This window comes from Mus pahari, chromosome 12 (genome assembly GCF_900095145.1).
Source record: "Mus pahari chromosome 12, PAHARI_EIJ_v1.1, whole genome shotgun sequence".
Taxonomy (NCBI): domain Eukaryota; kingdom Metazoa; phylum Chordata; class Mammalia; order Rodentia; family Muridae; genus Mus; species Mus pahari.
Genome location: NC_034601.1, coordinates 11,626,642 through 11,645,108, shown reverse-complemented (window position 1 = coordinate 11,645,108; position 18,467 = coordinate 11,626,642). Strand labels below are relative to the sequence as shown.

At 40.0% G+C, this 18,467-nt stretch overlaps 1 protein-coding gene across 1 annotated transcript in view; it reads right to left on the bottom strand.

The window, feature by feature from the left end:
* Prkdc (protein kinase, DNA-activated, catalytic subunit) overlaps positions 1 to 18,467 on the bottom strand; it is a 201,570-nt gene that overhangs the window by 32,715 nt on the left and 150,388 nt on the right. The window contains exons 64-68 of the mRNA XM_021209938.2: positions 17,343 to 17,531; positions 12,751 to 12,975; positions 11,121 to 11,229; positions 8,146 to 8,257; positions 3,267 to 3,453 (exon numbers count right to left, since the gene is read on the bottom strand). Coding sequence (XP_021065597.1) covers positions 3,267 to 3,453; positions 8,146 to 8,257; positions 11,121 to 11,229; positions 12,751 to 12,975; positions 17,343 to 17,531 — 822 coding nt within the window. The remainder of the gene's footprint in view (positions 1 to 3,266; positions 3,454 to 8,145; positions 8,258 to 11,120; positions 11,230 to 12,750; positions 12,976 to 17,342; positions 17,532 to 18,467) is intronic.

Sequence of the window (18,467 nt, the reverse complement as noted above, 5' to 3'; positions counted from 1 at the left end):
TTTTTTTTTTTTTTTTTTTTTTTTTTTTTTTTTTTGGTTTTTCGAGACAGGATTTCTCTGTGTAGCCCTAGCTGTCCTGGAACTCACTTTGTAGATCAGGCTGGCCTCGAACTCAGAAATCTGCCTGCCTGTGCCTCCCAAGTAAAAATATATTTTCAAAAATTGGTTTTTTTTTTTTAAAACCCTGTTCAGGTATAAAGCATTGTACCTTTCTCATTCAGACAGGTTCTCATGTAATCCCTATTGGCTTGGAAGACACTGGATAGTGGAGAGTAACACTAAACTTCTGGTCCTGCATCCATCAAAGTGTTTGGATTGTACCATGCCAAATGTCCTGGAGTTCTGGGGCTCCATGCATGATAGGCAAGTACAGTATTTGAACAACATCCTCAGTTCGTTCTGAGGCAGAGATCTTTCTGTACTGACCAGGCTGGTCTCAGACTCAGGATCCTCTTGCCTCAGTCCCCATTGCTGGGGTTACAGGTGTGAGCCACAATACCTGTATGAAACGTTCTACATATATGGAGAATACTGTACCTTTATGAGGTGTATAATCTGAAAACATCCTGTCATACTACATGTACTATCTTTCTACTTTAATAAAGCACATATTTTATTTATCTGTTTATTTAGCTGGAAGTCTTTTCTTATCCCCCTTCATTGTTATACATTTCTAGTGTCATCAGCACGCATAATTCCCAAACCCCTCAGTGTAGTCTCCAGCCTCCATGCATACCTGTGTGGGTCACGCTTTACCTTAAACCCGTCCTCAAGAGGCTTCAGCTTCTCAGCTGAGAGCAGGCTCTGCAATTCAAATGTCCCTTCTGTAAGTATCCCTGCCCATGTGCTCCCAGTCCTGGGACGTCACTCTTCTTCACTTGCCTGTCTTGTTTAGAAGGGAGCTAGGAGAACAGTGGTGTCTTTTCCCTGACAATTTGAGAGACAGTTACCCTCAGCTTATGAAGGAGGCCCTCACCAAACTCCTAAACTCAAGCCATCCTGTTCTAACCATCTTCTCTCCCCCAATACATTTCTGCATGTTTGCTTTTGTTTCCGTCCATGTCTAAATAGCATTTCACATTCTCCTAACACACTCAGCTTGTCAGCGTTTCTATATGTTACATCAGCTGGTAAACCAGGCTCTAACTCATGTGCATATTTGCTCTCCTCCTGCACTGGGGTTCAGTGTCACTACACTTTTTGGAGACAACTCAGCAGGTTGTGTGGACAATGGTATCCTCCATGATTCTTCCTCTATAGTTTAGTAAAGCAAATGCATCCATGCTGAGGCTGTACTGTGAACCTCCATAAGGTACCTCACTTCAGCAATCCCTCTCCCTGTTTTCAACCCATCAATTCTCCTACTCCTCATTGTGTGCCTCTAAGATGCTTCTCAGACCTTGTTCATTTTTCCTTTTTCTGCATTCTCATCCATTTGCCTTCAGAGATTCCTTCAGAGATATGTAGGTGTGGTGGTTTTGAATATGCTTGGCCCATAGGGAATAGGAGGTATGGCCTTGTTGGAGGAAGTGTGTCACTGTGGGGGTAGGCTTTGAGACCTTCTTCCTAGCTGCATGCAAGAAAGTCTTCTCCGGTTTGCCTTTGGAATAGAATGTAGAACTCTCAGATCCTCCTCCTGCACCATGTCTACATGGAAGCTGCCATGTTCTCTCCTTGATAATAATGGACTAAACTTCTGAACCTGTAAGCCAGCCCCAATTAAATGTTGTCCTTTAGAAGAGTTGCCTTGGTCATGGTGTCTCTTCACAGCAATGGAAATCCTAACTAAGACAGCAGTTAAAAGTTTCCTGCCGAAGGACCTATTTTTCTTGGACTCTGTCTTTCCTCCACCTTGCTCTCTAACTTAGGCCCGGCTACCAGCATCCCAGTCAGTACAGCACAGCATCTGTTAATTCTCTGTCCTTCTCCAAAGTTTCTCATTACAACGACATGGTATTGTGAAGCTGATATCCAACCACCTGGGTCTGGGAGCTTCCTAGGTTTCTCACAAATTAGTAGAACCAAAACTCCAGCCTGGAGACCGAGGGTCCAAGGTCATTCTTAGGTCTCATATGTTATTCTTTTGGTCCTACTTCCTGGCACTGGGACGTCACTCCTCATAGGACAGAGACTATCTTTCCTTATGAATGAGGCACAAGAACTCACCTTTAACCCAGTTCACCACCCCCTACACTACACTAAATTCTTTTTTTTTTTTTAATTTTCTTTATTAGATATTTTCTTCATTTACATTTCAAATGCTATCCCCAAAGTCCCCTATACCCTCCCCCCCGCCCTGCTCCCCAACCCATCCACTCCCACTTCCTGGCCCTGGCATTCCCCTGTACTGGGCATATGATATTCACAATACCAAGGGCCTCTCCTCCCACTGATGGTCAACTAGGCTATCCTCTGCTACATATGCAGCTAGAGACATGAGCTCTGGGAGTACTAGTTAGTTCATATTGTTGTTCCTCCTATAGGGTTGCAGACCCATTTAGCTCCTTGGGTACTTTCTCTAGCTCCTTCATTAGGGGCCCTGTATTCCATCCAATAGATGACTGTGAGCATCCACTTCTGTATTTGCCATGCATTTACATGTCTCACAAGAGACAGCTATGTTAGGGTTCTGTCAGCAAAATCTTTCTGGCATATGCAATAGTGTCTGGGTTTGGCGGTTGTACATGAGATGGATCCCCAGGTGGGGCAGTCTCTGGATGGTCTTTCCTTCCGTCTCAGCTCCAAACTTTGTCTCTGTAACTCCTTTCATGGTTATTTCGTTCCCCATTCTAAGGAGGAGCGAAGTATTCACACTTTGGTCTTCCTTCTTCTTGAGTTTCATGACTACACTAAATTCTTAGACTCAAGTAAATCCTATTGTGACCGCTTGCCTTTAGTTTCGAATTAGACATACTTTCCAAAAGATTTTCTCTGTTCCTAAGAATAAAGTGCCCTTCCAGCATCAAATAATAAATAGGTTTCTAATAAACCTATTTTGAGGCTTTGTGGGTAATTTATAAAAAAAGTTTCTTCAAACTTATTTATTCTCCAACTGTTGGATTTGGAACCCAGGGCCTTGGTAGGTTAGAGTTCTACCACTGAGCTACATCCTAGCTTCCATCCTAGCTTTTTTTCTTTATTACTTCCTTATAAAGAGAATAAGATCAATTAGTTATTTTTAAAGTTCATGTTTTAGAGTTAGTTGAGAAAAGGGTTCATTCAGGGAGCTACAAGGAGCCCCGGAAGAGCACTGAAAGGGAGAGTACCTGCTTCCAGGCGCTTTCTATCATCTTCATTTTCATGGTAAATCTGCAGCTCTGAAGCATGCAACGAACATCTTCCCTTGGGTCGAACCCTTCCCTGTCCATGGAATCTTCATCTTCATCCACACTCATACTGAGGTCTCCTGAAGGAGCCGTCAGTCTCTCCTCTATCTTACTGAGAAAGAAGCAGCTACACCAAAAATAAATAAGTAAGTAAATAAATAAAATAAGAAATAAGCTGCAATGTCAGAGTCATGAAAGCTACCTGATTTCTGAGAGGAGACTACAGCAACACACCACAGGACTGGACAGGTATTAAGGTTTCACTTGTCTTATAGTATAAATATTCACAGAAGGGATTAGATTTCTCCCAATTTAATAAATATACTCTTGAAAGATTACCAAGTATAATTCAACAGACATTTCTGTATTTTATTCAGTGCCTCCAGTTCCCTAAAATAAAGCATTTAAATTTAAATGTTTCTCTCTAAATGGGTAGCACACTGTGTCTTAGTTCAAAAGCCAATTGTGTCATTGTATCTCCAATCTAAGGTGCTATTCCCAGAGACAAAAGTGTGAAGTAACAAAGAAGTTATAAACAACCACTGATGAGTCTGGACATGGCAGTACATATCTGTCATCTCCAATGAAGAAAGGGAGGCAGCTCGTCTTAAGCCAGCCTGGCACACAGTGAGTTCTCAGTCACTGTGTCACACAGTGAGATTCTGCCTGAAAAAAAGGAAACACTGAACATTTCTGAAATAGGTATGTCCCAAGTTTGATTTCCTTGCACATGCAGCTTGTATCTTTACAATTATTCTCCATCCCTGGGGATTTTTTTTAAACACTCAAATAGAAATAACTATTTTTCATTATGTAGCCTTGGCTGGTCTTAAACTTGATATGTGTAGACTAGGCTGGAACCAAATTTACAAAGAACTTACTGCTTCTGCCTCCTGCGTGTTGGGATTATAGGTATAGACTCTGGTGTATATAAACTGTAATTTACATACAATTTCTTACAAGTACATATAAATCAAAGATTATATATACATTTACACTTAAAGATTATAGTTATAATTTACACCTATGATTTTGTTTAAGTGATATATTTTACATTACTATCAGTAGTACTAGCAGAGAGTGTAACATAAAGTTTTCCCCTAATCAAGCAAATAACTTCCAGCTATTCATCTAGGGTTTAATTTTTTTTCCTTTTCTTCTTCTTTCTTCTCCTCCTTCTTCCTGTCATTTCGGGGGGGGGGGGAGTATCTTGTTATATTATTCAAACTATTCTCAAATTTGTAGGCTCAAGTAATCTTTCCATTTCAGCTGCTTAAATAACTAAGAGTACAGGGATGTAACAGGAAAATAGCTGTTTCTAATTTCTTAGAGACATTATACTCAAACTAGTGTGCCTCTTTACCTACGTACATTTTCCTTCTTTTTCTCGAAACCAAGACACCAGCCTTTCCCACCATGGACCTGCTTTTATTCTTGTACACTACTCAGCACATCCTGCCCCTCTTCCCCAAGTTTTTAATCTTCTAATACTTTAAATCACATTTAAAACAATTATAGATAAGCAAAAAATGTTACAAAATGGGCACTTGATCACAGATAAGATAGGAAGGAATGTGCATACATGAGATAGGTTCTCCCAGGTAAGGAGAAATGAATCCAATTTCACATATTAGAGGGGACAGACATGTAGGAGTTTTACCATGCTGGGGAGCACAGGGCCCAAAAGAAAACTGCCTTTCCTAAAAGTAACCGTTTTGGCTTTAGGATGGCACTATGAGGCCCTTGCAGCCTACCTCTGTGTTGTCTAGAAACTGCACAATGCAAAATAAAATTCCTGAGAATGGAAAACAATTAAAACCTGCAGGCTGCACGTGCAGGGAATTAAAACTAGGGAGAAAGTTCTGACACTAGAACGACTTTCTTGTTTTTTCTTGTTTTGTTCTTTTTTACTTTGCCATATGAGTGCCTGGTACCATGGGGCAATGTGGGGATGGTAGGGCCTGTGATGTTGTCCAGAGGACCCCAGGAAGGGACTCAGGCACATGAAGACTGAAAGGGCTCCTAATGGGATATGGCCACAGAAGGATCTGTAAGAGCTGTGCACAGAACCCCATATAAGCATACAGGTGAAAGACAGAATCAGAACCATGTATGGAAGGCTGGACCATGAACAAGGCAGAGCCTCCTTGGTCTCTGATCCCAGTGCCAAACATCATACAAAAGCCAGAGTGTACACAAGAGAGTATTCATAAATCCAAGATACAAGCCAAAATTGATAAAAAAAAAAATGAGGAAAGTAAAAGGACTGTCAGTGGAAAAGAGTCAACAGACATGAGTCAGAATAATCACTTCAAACGTGATCCAAGATATCAAGAAAACCCACATAATTGGGCTGGAGAGGTAACTCTGTAGTTGAGAGCACACACTATTTTCCACGGGCACTTAGCTCAGTTGTCTGCATCCAGATCAGACAGCTTACAACTGCCTTAGAATCTGAGGTCTTTAGGCTTGGTACTACATACCTTTCACTCCAGCACTTGGGAGACAGAGGCCTACAGTTACTTTTCATTGATAAAAGAAGCATTTCATCAGGAAGTAATAACACCTATCAATGTGATGGCTAATATCAATTTGACAGGATCTAGAATCACATAGGAAACAAGCCTTAGGCCTGTCTGTGAGGGGCTATTTAGACTAGGTTACCCCCTGGGATTACCTGTGAGGGGTTATCTAGACTAAGTTACCCTCTGGAATTACCTGTGAGCAATTAACTAGATTAGGTTACCCCTGGGCAATCCTGTGAGGGAATATCTAGATTAGGTTACCCCTTGGGCATGCCTATGAGGGACTATCTAGATTTCCTGGGACTGGGGTCCTAAATAAAAAGGAGAAAAGCCAGTTTATAATCAGCATTCATCATTCTCTACCTTCTGCTATGAATAAAGTACTAACCAGCTGCTTCAAGTTCTCATTGCCATGACTTCCAAGTGACGATGGACTACATCCTTGAACTGTGAGTAGAAATAAACTCATTCTCCTTAAATTGTTTTGTCAGGTTATTTCATAATAGTAACAGGAAAATTTAAAACCAAAGGGAAAAACGGACAACTTCACAATCAATAGAGTCTGACAATCCCTACTTCAGCAGCTGAGGGAGTGAGACAAAAAGTAACAAGCTCTCTGTCTATGATAGTTTGAGATTATGAAAAAAGCGAGAGATGAGGATCAAGTCACAGCAATGTCTCACTAGGAGACTGAATAAAAATGTGGCATTTGTCGCCTTCCTAAACTCAAGGTATTTTCTATTTTCACTTTCAGAATGTCTGTACCTTCAACAACTGGCCTAATCCCTAATCAAAGTTTGAAGTTGCAAGGAATTAACAGCAGATATTCTATGCATATTTCCAAAGTATACAGAAAAACATAAAAGATACCAAAAAAGCAGGTCTATGCCTTACCATAAGATTTAAATTGAAAACCATGGAACAAGGGTCAAAAAAACAAGAAATAATTTTTCAGTTGTACAGATGAGATAAGCAGACAAGGCCTTAAAAGAGGTGAGCGTCTCAGGACACGGCATTTGCACACCTCAGACTGTCTCCCACGTTAGTGTCTTACTGGTTTCAAGGAAGAAGGAAAAAAGGTGGAAGTAGCACAAGAGCCTGAGGACTTTCATATGGTAGGATAAATCACCAAGTCCCTCATGAGGGGACAAGACAACCGCAAATGGAGGAACAAGTCACACGGTCAAAGTCCTATGACACACAATAGTGCTCAGGACTGCTGCAGAATTAAAATGACTAAGTAATAAAACAAAATGTAGCCCACAATTCTGGACTAGATCTGCTCCTAAAGGGAGATCTACAGTAGGAAGCACTACAGTCACTACGGTGCTTCAAAGGACACTGACAGGACAGCTGAAAACTGCAACTGGACAGCAGGTTCAAGACTAGAACAGGAAAATTTATCAATGTGTTTAGTAAAAGAAAGGAATAGGCATTTTAAAAACTAAGAGCACATGAAGAATGCTACTCGTGTGCAGATCATTCAGGAAGTAAGTATATGCATGGGAGAAACAGAAAGTATAAGGTCTATGTACTTATGTAATAAAATGTCAAAAGTGTTCAAACAAAATGAGGGAACCTAGTAAAAAGGTACACATGAGAGTTTTACATTTCTTGTAATTTCCCCACAAATAAGAACATTTCCCAAAATAAAAACTAAAATGAGAGAAATTGGTAATAGATGAAAACAGAACATGATACTGGGGTTGGAGTCCCTGAGTACTGCCCGCTGTGGATAGTTCATAAATAGTTGACAACCTCGGACTCCATGGCCCCTTTCCTGAGTAATGGGTAAGTATCACCCTCTAGACAGTACAGGGTAGGTCTGGACAGAGGAGAAGGGGAAGGCTATGGGGGGTACTTGGAGGAAAGGAGGGCTGCAATCAGGATGTAAAGTGAATAAATACATTAAAAGAAAAAAAGGAATGTGATCATAGAAATAAACACAACTATATTTGGGAACTAGGAAGCAAAAGGCCAACCGCTAAAAACACAAGTTTTAAAACAGAACAATGAAGAATCATTACACAGCAGTCTTCTTTCCTGTCTACTATAAAAGAGGAGGAGATGCAGGGCTGCCCCCATCACTGCCAGGGCTTACAACGACAGCTAGTGGATAGCAAGGATCCCTTAGAAGAAAGGTGGGACTGAAGGAGGCACTGCAGCCATGAGGAGTTGTTAGAACAGCTTGTAAAGGTGATCAGTATGGCAGAGGTAGGCTAGGTACATTTTCATAAGCCTTGGTCTCAAAGAATCTCCATGCCGGCAAGAATACTGATAAGACCATATACTACCGATTTGTGATGATGTCATCCCAGATGTGCATTGGGTCTGTCACAGCATCTGGGTATCTGCTGGTCCAGGTTTTTAGAAGTCTCCTTAGGGGACCCAGAGATGATAAGTCACCTAAAAATAATATTAGAGACAGATCATATCTATGGCTGGATGACAAGAAGAATTAACAGAATAGAGCCAGCATTAGTAAACAGAAACCTAACTCAGATTTCTTATTTTTTAAGAATGAAAAATATAACAAGTAAAAAAAAAAAAAAAAAAAAAAACCCTAGCAAATTAAAATCAAACAACAAACAAAAAACCCAGACACTTTTATTGTTCATTCACAAAAGGAATACATGTCAGTTTACAAAATGTAATATAAACACATCACTTCAATATTATATATATGTATATATATGCACATGATAATATATATACATGAAAATAAACATAACAAATCTTTTTATATTCACCATAGGTCTATAGTCTTTCATCTGCAATTTAAAAACTTAAAAAGCACTGAAAACTAAATGCTTTCACAGGGTTATGATGCATTTTCTTGAGGGCTAAATATGATCTGAACTGGAACAAGGTGACTCAGTCTTTATTATCAGTGGGGGTACTGACAACTTACAGTGGGCACTCATCATTGAATCTAATTCTTAAATATATATCAGCCCTAGGATCATGCAGGGCACATTTCTAATATATAAAACAATCTATAATCCTCATGATTTTGAAATCTCACACTGCTATTGTTCTCTCTTACTATGGCTAGGAAGCAATAGTTAGGAATACCAGCTCAGTTCAGCTCAGATGGCCCTGGGGTTGAATCTTTAAATTAACTTGCACCATATTATACAACTTAGTTTAATTAATCTCTAGGGCACTACAAAATAGGAGGAAAAATTCCACATCTCATAAAGTTGTTACACCATTTTAAAACAGGTTACAAAACTAAGCAAAGAGTTCTTTAAAAATGAGACACAAATGGTTGAGAAAGAAAGAAATGCTCAACATCCTTAGTCATCAGAGAACTGCAAGTTAAAACTATGTTAAGATTCCTTCCATCTTACTCCTGTCAGAATGGCCAAGATTAATAAGACAATGACAGTTCATGCTGGTTAGGATGCGCAGTAAGAGAAAAACTAATCCACTGATAGTGGGAATGGAAAATTGTAGTTACTGTGGAAATGAGTGATAGATCTTCAGGAAGCTGGGAATAGATCTACCTCAAGATTCAGATACCACTCTTAGGCATATTCCCAAAGGACTCTACTTGATTTCATTAGGAATCATTTTATTCTTTTAGCAGAACAGTAGTATTTAGTTTTCCCCTAGGCCCATGGGCTAGCTAGTCTCAAGTATACGGCCACCAAGTACTGTCAGACATGGTTTCCACATCATGAAGTGGGCCGGTTACTCCCACAATGTCTGTGCCCCTATTGTATGATTATCTCTCATAAACAGGTCACTCTTGTGGGTTTGTAGTTGGGTTAGTAGTTACCTTTCTTTTCTGCACAGGACTTTCCAATATCATGAACACTTGACTTGTAGTCGGGGTGAAGGAAAGCCCTAAGTACCAGCTTGACTTCTCCCAATCTAATGAGATCTGTAAGTGTTGACTTCATTAGTTTATAGAAAGTAATCAATGGCCTTGGCAGTAACCTGAGGTATTTGGAGATTTCCATGGGGCCCCTTTGGTTAACGACTCAATTGGATGTAACCCATTCCTAGCACTGTAGGTTTCACTTGGTGCCAAAAGATGTATAGTTGGGGACTGTCTACCCCGTTATTTGATAAGTCCATTTAGATTTCTTTCATATTGCTTTAAGAACCTTTTATGTATTAGGTTTCCACATTACCCCTCAATCAGCACTTGGTGATAGTTTCCTCCCCTAGCTCCTCTATGGTTATACAACTGTAGCCTGCTTATCAAAGAATTAGCATCTAACAGCCTGATATAAGTGATATGCAATTGACAACTGCTTCCAAAGGAAAACTTAGTTATTGCCAATGGAATCTCACTAGGTATATCAGTCACACTTCAGGACAAGTCCCATGCCTAGCAGTAGAGGGCTAAACCAGAATTAACTTGATGCTAGCTAATTTTGTAGACTTTTTGTCTCATACTGCTTTCTTTGGGTATTTTATGTCTTATGGGTGTGTATTTTTTTCCTTTTAAAATTATGTTTTATTTTTTGTTGTTGCTTATTTCTTTTATAAATAGAGAAAAAAAAGGGTGTACTGTTGGGTGGGGGGGAAGGGAAGAATCTGAGAGGACTTGGAGTAGAAACTGTGATCAGTATATTTTGTATGAAAATTTAAAAAAATATATTATAGAAAAAGAAAAAAACAAACAACTTGCTAGTTGTAGAAACAGCTGAAAAATACGTCTCTAAATTTAAAAAGGAAAGAATGACCAAGCCATGAAAAACATTTGATAAATAATTTTTAACTATTCAAAGGAAAGCTGAAACATATTTAGAATGAAGACATTTCACTTTAAGAAAAGTGTTCTCTCTTAGACTATTGGTTATTCAAAGGAATCAGACTAAAACCTACATGATCTACTATTTTCTAAACCTTCCAGCTACTCCAAACTATCTCTTCAGATTCACCGTTCCATCCCATTCTGGATAGTAAGGCCTCTATCATATCGTGGTAGTAATCCTCTGGGAGGGCTCTACAAGCCCTTCTCTTACACAGTGCACTTGGGCTCCTCCTTAAGGAGCCTACAGGCTCATCTCTGGAATCACTCTCCGAGCATTTCAAGCTGTCAGAATTTTGTTTGGCTTATTTGCAGTACCCAGAACAGTGGTATTGGACTGTCTTAAATATGTAACCTAGTGATGTCAAAAGGTGCAGTTCTAGAACATGTCCAAGGCAGTTTTCACCTTACACATTAAGTTTGGCTTTATTATGCAAAAATTCAGGCACCAAAAAACCCCTCCACAATTAGAAAGGAAAAAAAAAAAAGTTAAAAACTTACCATGTTTACATATAAAACTTAGGAACTCCTCAATTTCTGCTAAAGTTTGTACAGACTGTAACTTGGCGAGTCTACTTCTATACAAGAGAACATCAATACTAGAATAATTCTAGAAAAAAAGGAAGTCAGGTTTGTTATAAAGGCAATTTACTACTTAAAACTTTGAATATAGTTTTTAAAAGCATGATATAGCCATGCTTTTTAAATGTAAGAATCATTCAGTGTATTTTAGAGTACTTAACAATTATGCCTTGGAAACAATTATTAACTTTTAAAAACTTAGGGTTTCAATTACATTTTGGTTTAACTATACCAGTAAGATCAGTGTAATCTACCATGGTCCTTGGTTCTGCAATCTATGACCTATTCTCCTAGTAAGGACCCACTCCAGGCCTATTTTACATGGTAGGCAAATGCATCCACAAACTGCCTTCCTAATCTGCACTAGATTTAAAGGTCATGGTATCTTATAATGTAAAATTACGAACCACAGCAGCCAGGTTTTTTAAAAGTTCATCTTTGCATGTGAGTGAGTGTGGATGCATGCCAGGGTACAAGTGTCAGAGGACGGCCTTGGGTGTCAGTCCTCTCCTTCCACTCTTGTTGGCTGTACACGCCAGGTTAGGGGGAATGTCCCAGTTAGCTTCTTTGTTGTGACACTAAAATACCACGCCCAAAAACAACTCGGGGAGAGGAGGATTTACCTGCTTTACAGATTACAGTTTTTACCACCTAAGGAGGCCAAGGAGCTCAAAGTGGGTACTAGAGGTGGGACTGAGGCAGGGACCGCAGAAGAGTAAGTACTGCTCAGTAGCTTGCTTCCCATAGGACACGCAGCTTGCTTTCTTTTTTCTTTTTTTTAATGATTCCTTTTTTATTGTTTTATGTGCATTTGTGTTTTGCTTGCATGTATGTCTGTGTGAGGGTGTCAGATCCCCTGCAACTGGAGTTATGGACAGTTGTGAGCTGCTCGTTGTGGGTGCTGGGAAATGAATCTCCCTGGTTCGGCTTGCTTTTTTTTTTTTTTTTTTTTTGGTTTTTTGAGACAGGGTTTCTCTGTATAGCCCTTGCTGTCCTGGAACTCACTTTGTAGACCAGGCTGGCCTCGAACTCAGAAATCCACCTGCCTCTGCCTTTAATCCCGAGTGCTGGGATTAAAGGCGTGTGCCACCACTGCCTGGCTTCAAGTAAACTTCTATACAACTATTCCACAGAGAAAATTCTACATTGTACAGTGTGAGAAAAATTAAACTAAAGAAATATCCAAAAGTAGAACATTTACAACAGTGGGAGGAAAAGATTGAGAAAAAGGATTAGAACACTATGAGAAGAATCCAAAGAAAGAACAGGTACTGTATGAGAGAACATAGGTTCTCCTTGGTGGTGGTGTGTGTATGTGTATGTGTGTGTGCGTGCGCATGCGCGTGTGCGTGTGTGTGTGTGTGTGTGTGTGTGTGTGTGTGTGTGTGAGAGAGAGAGAGAGAGAGAGAGAGAGGGAGAGGGAGGGAGGAGGGAATGTGCATGTGTGTGAGGTGGGAGTGAGACAAAGAGATTATTTAAAGTAATCTAAAGTAAGACACTTAAAACTATTATAAAAACAGTATACATCATATAGGTCTATCTGCCTTACTTGCATGAAAATCTGAATGCCATTTTTAATGTAGTATGTGGCTCTGTCAATATCATCCTGCAAGATGTAAAGAAGACTCAGCTCTTGACTGTACTGAAGCTCCAGGACCGTCTTCTGCAGCTCCTTGTTCATGGCTTCATCCACAAATGTTAGCAGAGACTGGTTGCCTTCTCCGTGAAGCAGGAGCTTCAGTTTGCTGCGGATCACGTATGGCAGATACGTCTCCTGCAGAACCGAAAGATTGAACTCTTGATTTAGAAAGCCAATCTGGGTGAATGCAATCTTTTCTATTTGAATACTATTTGCAATAATGTTACAGCTCATATACTTTGTGAGGCTGGAGGGAGGTTTGGAGCAATAAACTTTTATTGAACCAGAAGAAAAGAGTCTCATGCAGAAGGAAAAACTTTCATATAAGCAAGTATGCATAAATTCACATAAAGTCATATACAAATCACACCTACGTATTCATATACCTCCATGCAAACCAGTTGGATCCTACTACATACTTATCTCATAATTACACACACACACACACACACACACACACACACACACACACACACACACACACACTTATATTTGTGTACAAAGCAAAAGAACAAGTGCCAGTGGTAGGGGGAAGCCTGCCTGTTTTTTGTTCTCTGCGGCTTCTTCTTTGTCTCTCTTTCTCTCTGCAGTCTGCATATTGCTCTCTTAATTTCTAAGTTCCCTATTAATTTCTAAGTTAGGCTACTCTGTTTTCCTCCTTTTAATCTTGCTCTCTCCTTCTGCTCTGATGTAATAATCCTTTGCAATGTACTCTTTCTTAGTTTTTTGTACTTTTTCTAGGGGAATAGATCAGGATAGCTCACATGGTTTTTCCAAGCACCCTTATGTTTTTACAAAAGTGCACTAAAAGTTCAAACAAATTCAAATCATAAACTGAATGAAGAAGTTTACAACAGAGAACTTTACATATGCTTACACATACATACATGCCATCCATCATACATTCATTATCTGTCACTAGCTCCACAGGTTCATTGAAAGCTTAAAGCCATAATTATTTTTTTAATTTACTTTTTATTAGATATTTTCTTCATTTACATTTTAAATGCTATCCCCAAAGCCCCCTATACCCTCCCCCTGCCCTGCTCCCCAACCCACCCATTCCTGCTGCCTGGCCCTGGCATTCCCCTGTACTGGGGCATATGATCTTCACAAGACCAAGGACTTCTCCTCCCATTGATGGCCAACTAGTCCATCTTCTGCTATATATGCAACAAGATACATAGTTCTGGGGGGTACTGGTTAGTTCATATTGTTGATCCTCCTATAGGGTTGCAGACCCCTTTAGCTCCTTGGGTACTTTCTCTAGCTTCATTAGGGGCCCTGTGTTCCATCCAATAGATGACTGTGAGCATCCACGTCTGTATTTGCCAGGCACTGGCATAGCCTCACAAGAGATAGTTATATCAGGGTCCTGTCAGCAAAATCTTGCTGGCATATGCAATATTGTCTGGGTTTGGTGGTTGTATACGGGATGGATCCCCGGGTGGGGCAGTCTCTGGATTGTCTAAAGCCATAATTCTTGTGACTGCTTGTGGACGTTGTACATCGTGGTGCGCACTAGGCTCCGCACCACGATGTACAACGTCCACAAGCAGGCAGTCTCTGGATTGTCTAAAGCCATAATTCTTGTGACTAAGTTATCATTGAAGTTTTGTATAGATAAACCTAGTCAATTTTTTATCTTGTCTTTGTACCTACAATAAATTTTTAGTTCCTCTTTTATAACCTTTGATTGTTTTACAACCTCTTGGAATGTGTTCTAAGTTGTAAATGCCTGCTTTCAATCTCAGAAGCAATTAATTCATGACACTTGAAGACAAGCAGAGTTCTCATTGCAGTTTTAATATCAAAGAAGACTTATTAACAGTCCTATTATAAAGGGCTTAATAACTACTAGTATGGTATTGGGTGAGGGAAAAGGATTGATGTCCTGAGGGCCAGCAGAAAGAATGGAAACAGGCAACCTCAGGAGATAGGAGTTTGGGGGCACCCTTCAGAATGCACCAGAGATGCAGGAGGTGGGAGGTGAGAGACTCTCAAGACTCAAAGGGAGGGATGTTAGATAAAATGGCCAACAGTAGGGAGAGGGAACTTATAGAGCCCACCTGCAATAGGAAGACAGGGCATCAAATGAGGGAGAGCGGGCCCATCCCACAGTCACAGCTCTGACCCATAAGAATTACAGGGATAAAATGGAGAGGAGCCTGAAGAAAAGAAGGTCCAGTGATAGGCCCAAAGGGGGATCCAGCTCAAGGGGAGATCCCAAGGCCTGACACAATTACTGGGGCTATGGAACACTCACAAAAAGGGATCTATCCTGACTGCCCTCCAAAAGACCCAACAAACAGCTGAAAGAGTCAGATGCAGATATTTGCACCCAACCAATGGACAGAAGCAGCTGACCCCGGTTGTTGAATTAGGGTAGGTTGAAAGAAGCTGAGAAGGGCAATCCTGTAGGAGGACCAGCAGTCTCATTAATGTGGACCCCTGAGATCTCTCAAACATTTGACCACCAAACAGGCAGCATAAACCAGCTGATATGAGACCCCCAACACATACAGTAGAGGACTGCCCGGTCTGTGTTCATTCAGAGATGATGCACCTAACCGTCAAGAGACTGGAGGCCCCAGGGAGTTTAGAGGTCAGGTGGGTGGGAGGTAGGCCCATCCATGTGGAGATAAGGGGGTGGGGAGGAGGTATGGGATGTGGAACAGTTGGAGGGTGGACAGGAGTGGGAGGAAAAATATGGAGTGTAAAAAAACATATTAATTAAAAAAAAAGAGCACACATGGTAAGTGGATATTAGGAAAAAAAGCTTGGAACACTCATGATATTATAAATTTTTCAGTGGTACAATTTGAGTATTGAAGTATTTTAGTTAGTGTGAATTAATCTCATATATTTTGAAGTCATAATTCTATTTTATTGGAAATAGATTTATGTATTTCCTTCCTCCTGGCTTTGTGCTCTGAATAAATATAAATAACATACATGAATAAAAATTATCTTATAAAGTGGAAAAAATAATTACTAGTACTATTTTAGGAATTCTTATAAAAACATCATTAAGAATTAAGAAATCATCTATTCGTCTAAATAGCATCACTACAAGACATAACATCTACATTGTTCTGCAGAAATCTGCTCAAAAGGGTAGACTAATACCTAGAGATTGTTTTATATATATATAAACAATAACAAAAAAGCATATTGATAGCAGGAATCTTTCCTCAAATGTAATCCCTTTGGCCTTGCCTAGAACAACAAATTCATTATGCCTTTACAGTCTATGGTGGAAATATCTCAGGAAGATCACCTGCTAGATTTTTTTAGCTTCTCCTAGATGGCTCCAGGGAAACATGGATTATTTTCTTTCCTTTTTTTTTTCAATTTTTTATTAGACATCTTCTTCATTTACATTTCAAATACTATCCTGAAAGTTCCCTATACCCTCCCCCCATCCTGCTCCCCTACCCACCCACTCCCACTTCTTGGCCCTGATGTTCCCCTGTGCTGGGTCATATAAAGTTTGCAAGACCTAGGGGCCTCTCTTCCCAATGATGGCCGATTAGGTCTTCTACTACATATGCAGCTAGAAACACGACCTCTGGGGGTACTGGTTAGTTCATATTGTTGTTGCACCTACAGGGTTGCAGCCCCCTTCAGTTCCTTGGGTACTTTCTCTAGCTCCTCCACTGGGGACCCTGTATTCCATCCAATAGCTGGCTGTGAGCATCCACTTTGGTGTTTGCCAGGCACTGGCATAGCCTCTAATTACAAAATATATAGGTCATTCTAAAGAAGAATGGGATATACTTGAAGTTGAACGACTCTGGATACTGCACACAAATGAAGGCTTACAGCACAGGAAGGAAGCAGCATGGGTCAGAAGGAGCTGTAAGAGTCTCCTCCTTTGGTGGCCACAATGCACCCTTATTATTTATTTATTTATTTATTTATTTATTTATTTATTTATGGTTTTTGAGACAGGGTTTTCTGTATAGCCCTGGTGGCCACAATGCACATTTATTTATTTATTTATTTATTTATTTATTTATTTATTTATTTATGGTTTTTCGAGACAGGGTTTTCTGTATGGCCACAATGCACATTTATTTATTTATTTATTTATTTATTTATGGTTTTTCGAGACAGGGTTTTCTGTATGGCCCTGGCAGTACTGGAACTCACTCTGTAAACCCAGCTGGCCCCAAACTCCGAAATCCTCTGTCTCCCAAGCACTGGGATTAAAGGCGTGCGCCACCACTGCCAAACTACAATACACCTTCTTGGTAGCACAAACAACAACAGGAAATGTTCTTCCACGTGGTCATAGCATAGAGGTAAATACCTACTGTAAAACACATCCCACTTATTTTGAGACTGCTAAACAGTGATGTGAAACTTAACACCACAGAGTTTGAATACTGACATGCATCAAACTACTATCTTAATCTTGGGAAATTTTAATTTTACTAGCTGGGAAACATGACTATTTAAAACGTTTACTTGAGTTACTGAAAAATAATTCTACACACCTGGTAAAATGGTTCACTCCACATTTTACTTAGGTCAAGAGAGTTCTCACTGCCTACATTGACTGTAGAACAGTACTCAAGTTCTTGCCATTTAGAGAGGTTATTGTAACAGTCAAGCGATGCCAGCTCCCAAAACTCCTTCTCAGCTTCTGTGGGTTCACCACCCACCCACTCCAGTTTATTTAAAGCCTGCAGGAAAAAAATTAAGATTATTTTATGGAGTTGAAATAACATAGATGTTAATACATGTTTTAAAAGGGGATACTATAGGATACATACTAAGACAATTATTTCAGATTTATGGCAAAAGTAGAGAAATGGGATTAATATTAAAAATAACAGTGAAATGAAGAAACGAACAAACAAACAAGCAGTCTGGAGGGATGGCTCAGTGGTTAAGAGCACTGACTGCTCTTCCAGAAGTCCTGAGTTCAATTCCTAGCAACCACATGGTGGCTCACAACCATCTGTAATGGGATCAAATGCTCTCTTCTGGTGTGTCTGAAGACAGCAATGGTGTACTCATAAATAAAATAAATAATTCTACAAGACAAAACAAAACCAGAAAGACCCTTATAGGCCCCAAATGAGGTCGGGCATGGTGGCACACACCTTTAATCCTAGAACTCATGAGGTAGAGGCAAGCAGATCTCTGTGAGTTCTAGGACAGCCAGAAGTACAAAGTTAGACCTTTATAATTAGTAAAAAAACAAACCAAGCCAAACAAAAAAGACCCCAATGAGAAGAACGTTCTCTCACCGAGAAACTTACCAGGAAAGCCAGTCAAATGATGCAAAATTTGCTTTAAGATTATGCACTATTTATTACTTAACGAGTTCTTTGGAAAAGTAAAGCGAAGGAGATTTATAGACTATTGCAGGTTTCAAAGTTGAGATGGCTCACTTCATAGTGCTATAGGCTACAGATCCCAAAGCTTGACACCTACTACCTTTGTCAACTTGTAGTGAAATAAAACACACAAAACCAACTTACAGTCAAAATCAAGAAGACAAACTAAAACAGAAAATGTAAAAATAACAGCAATCGGAGCCGGGCGTGGTGGCGCACGCCTTTAATCCCAGCACTCGGGAGGCAGAGGCAGGCGGATTTCTGAGTTCGAGGCCA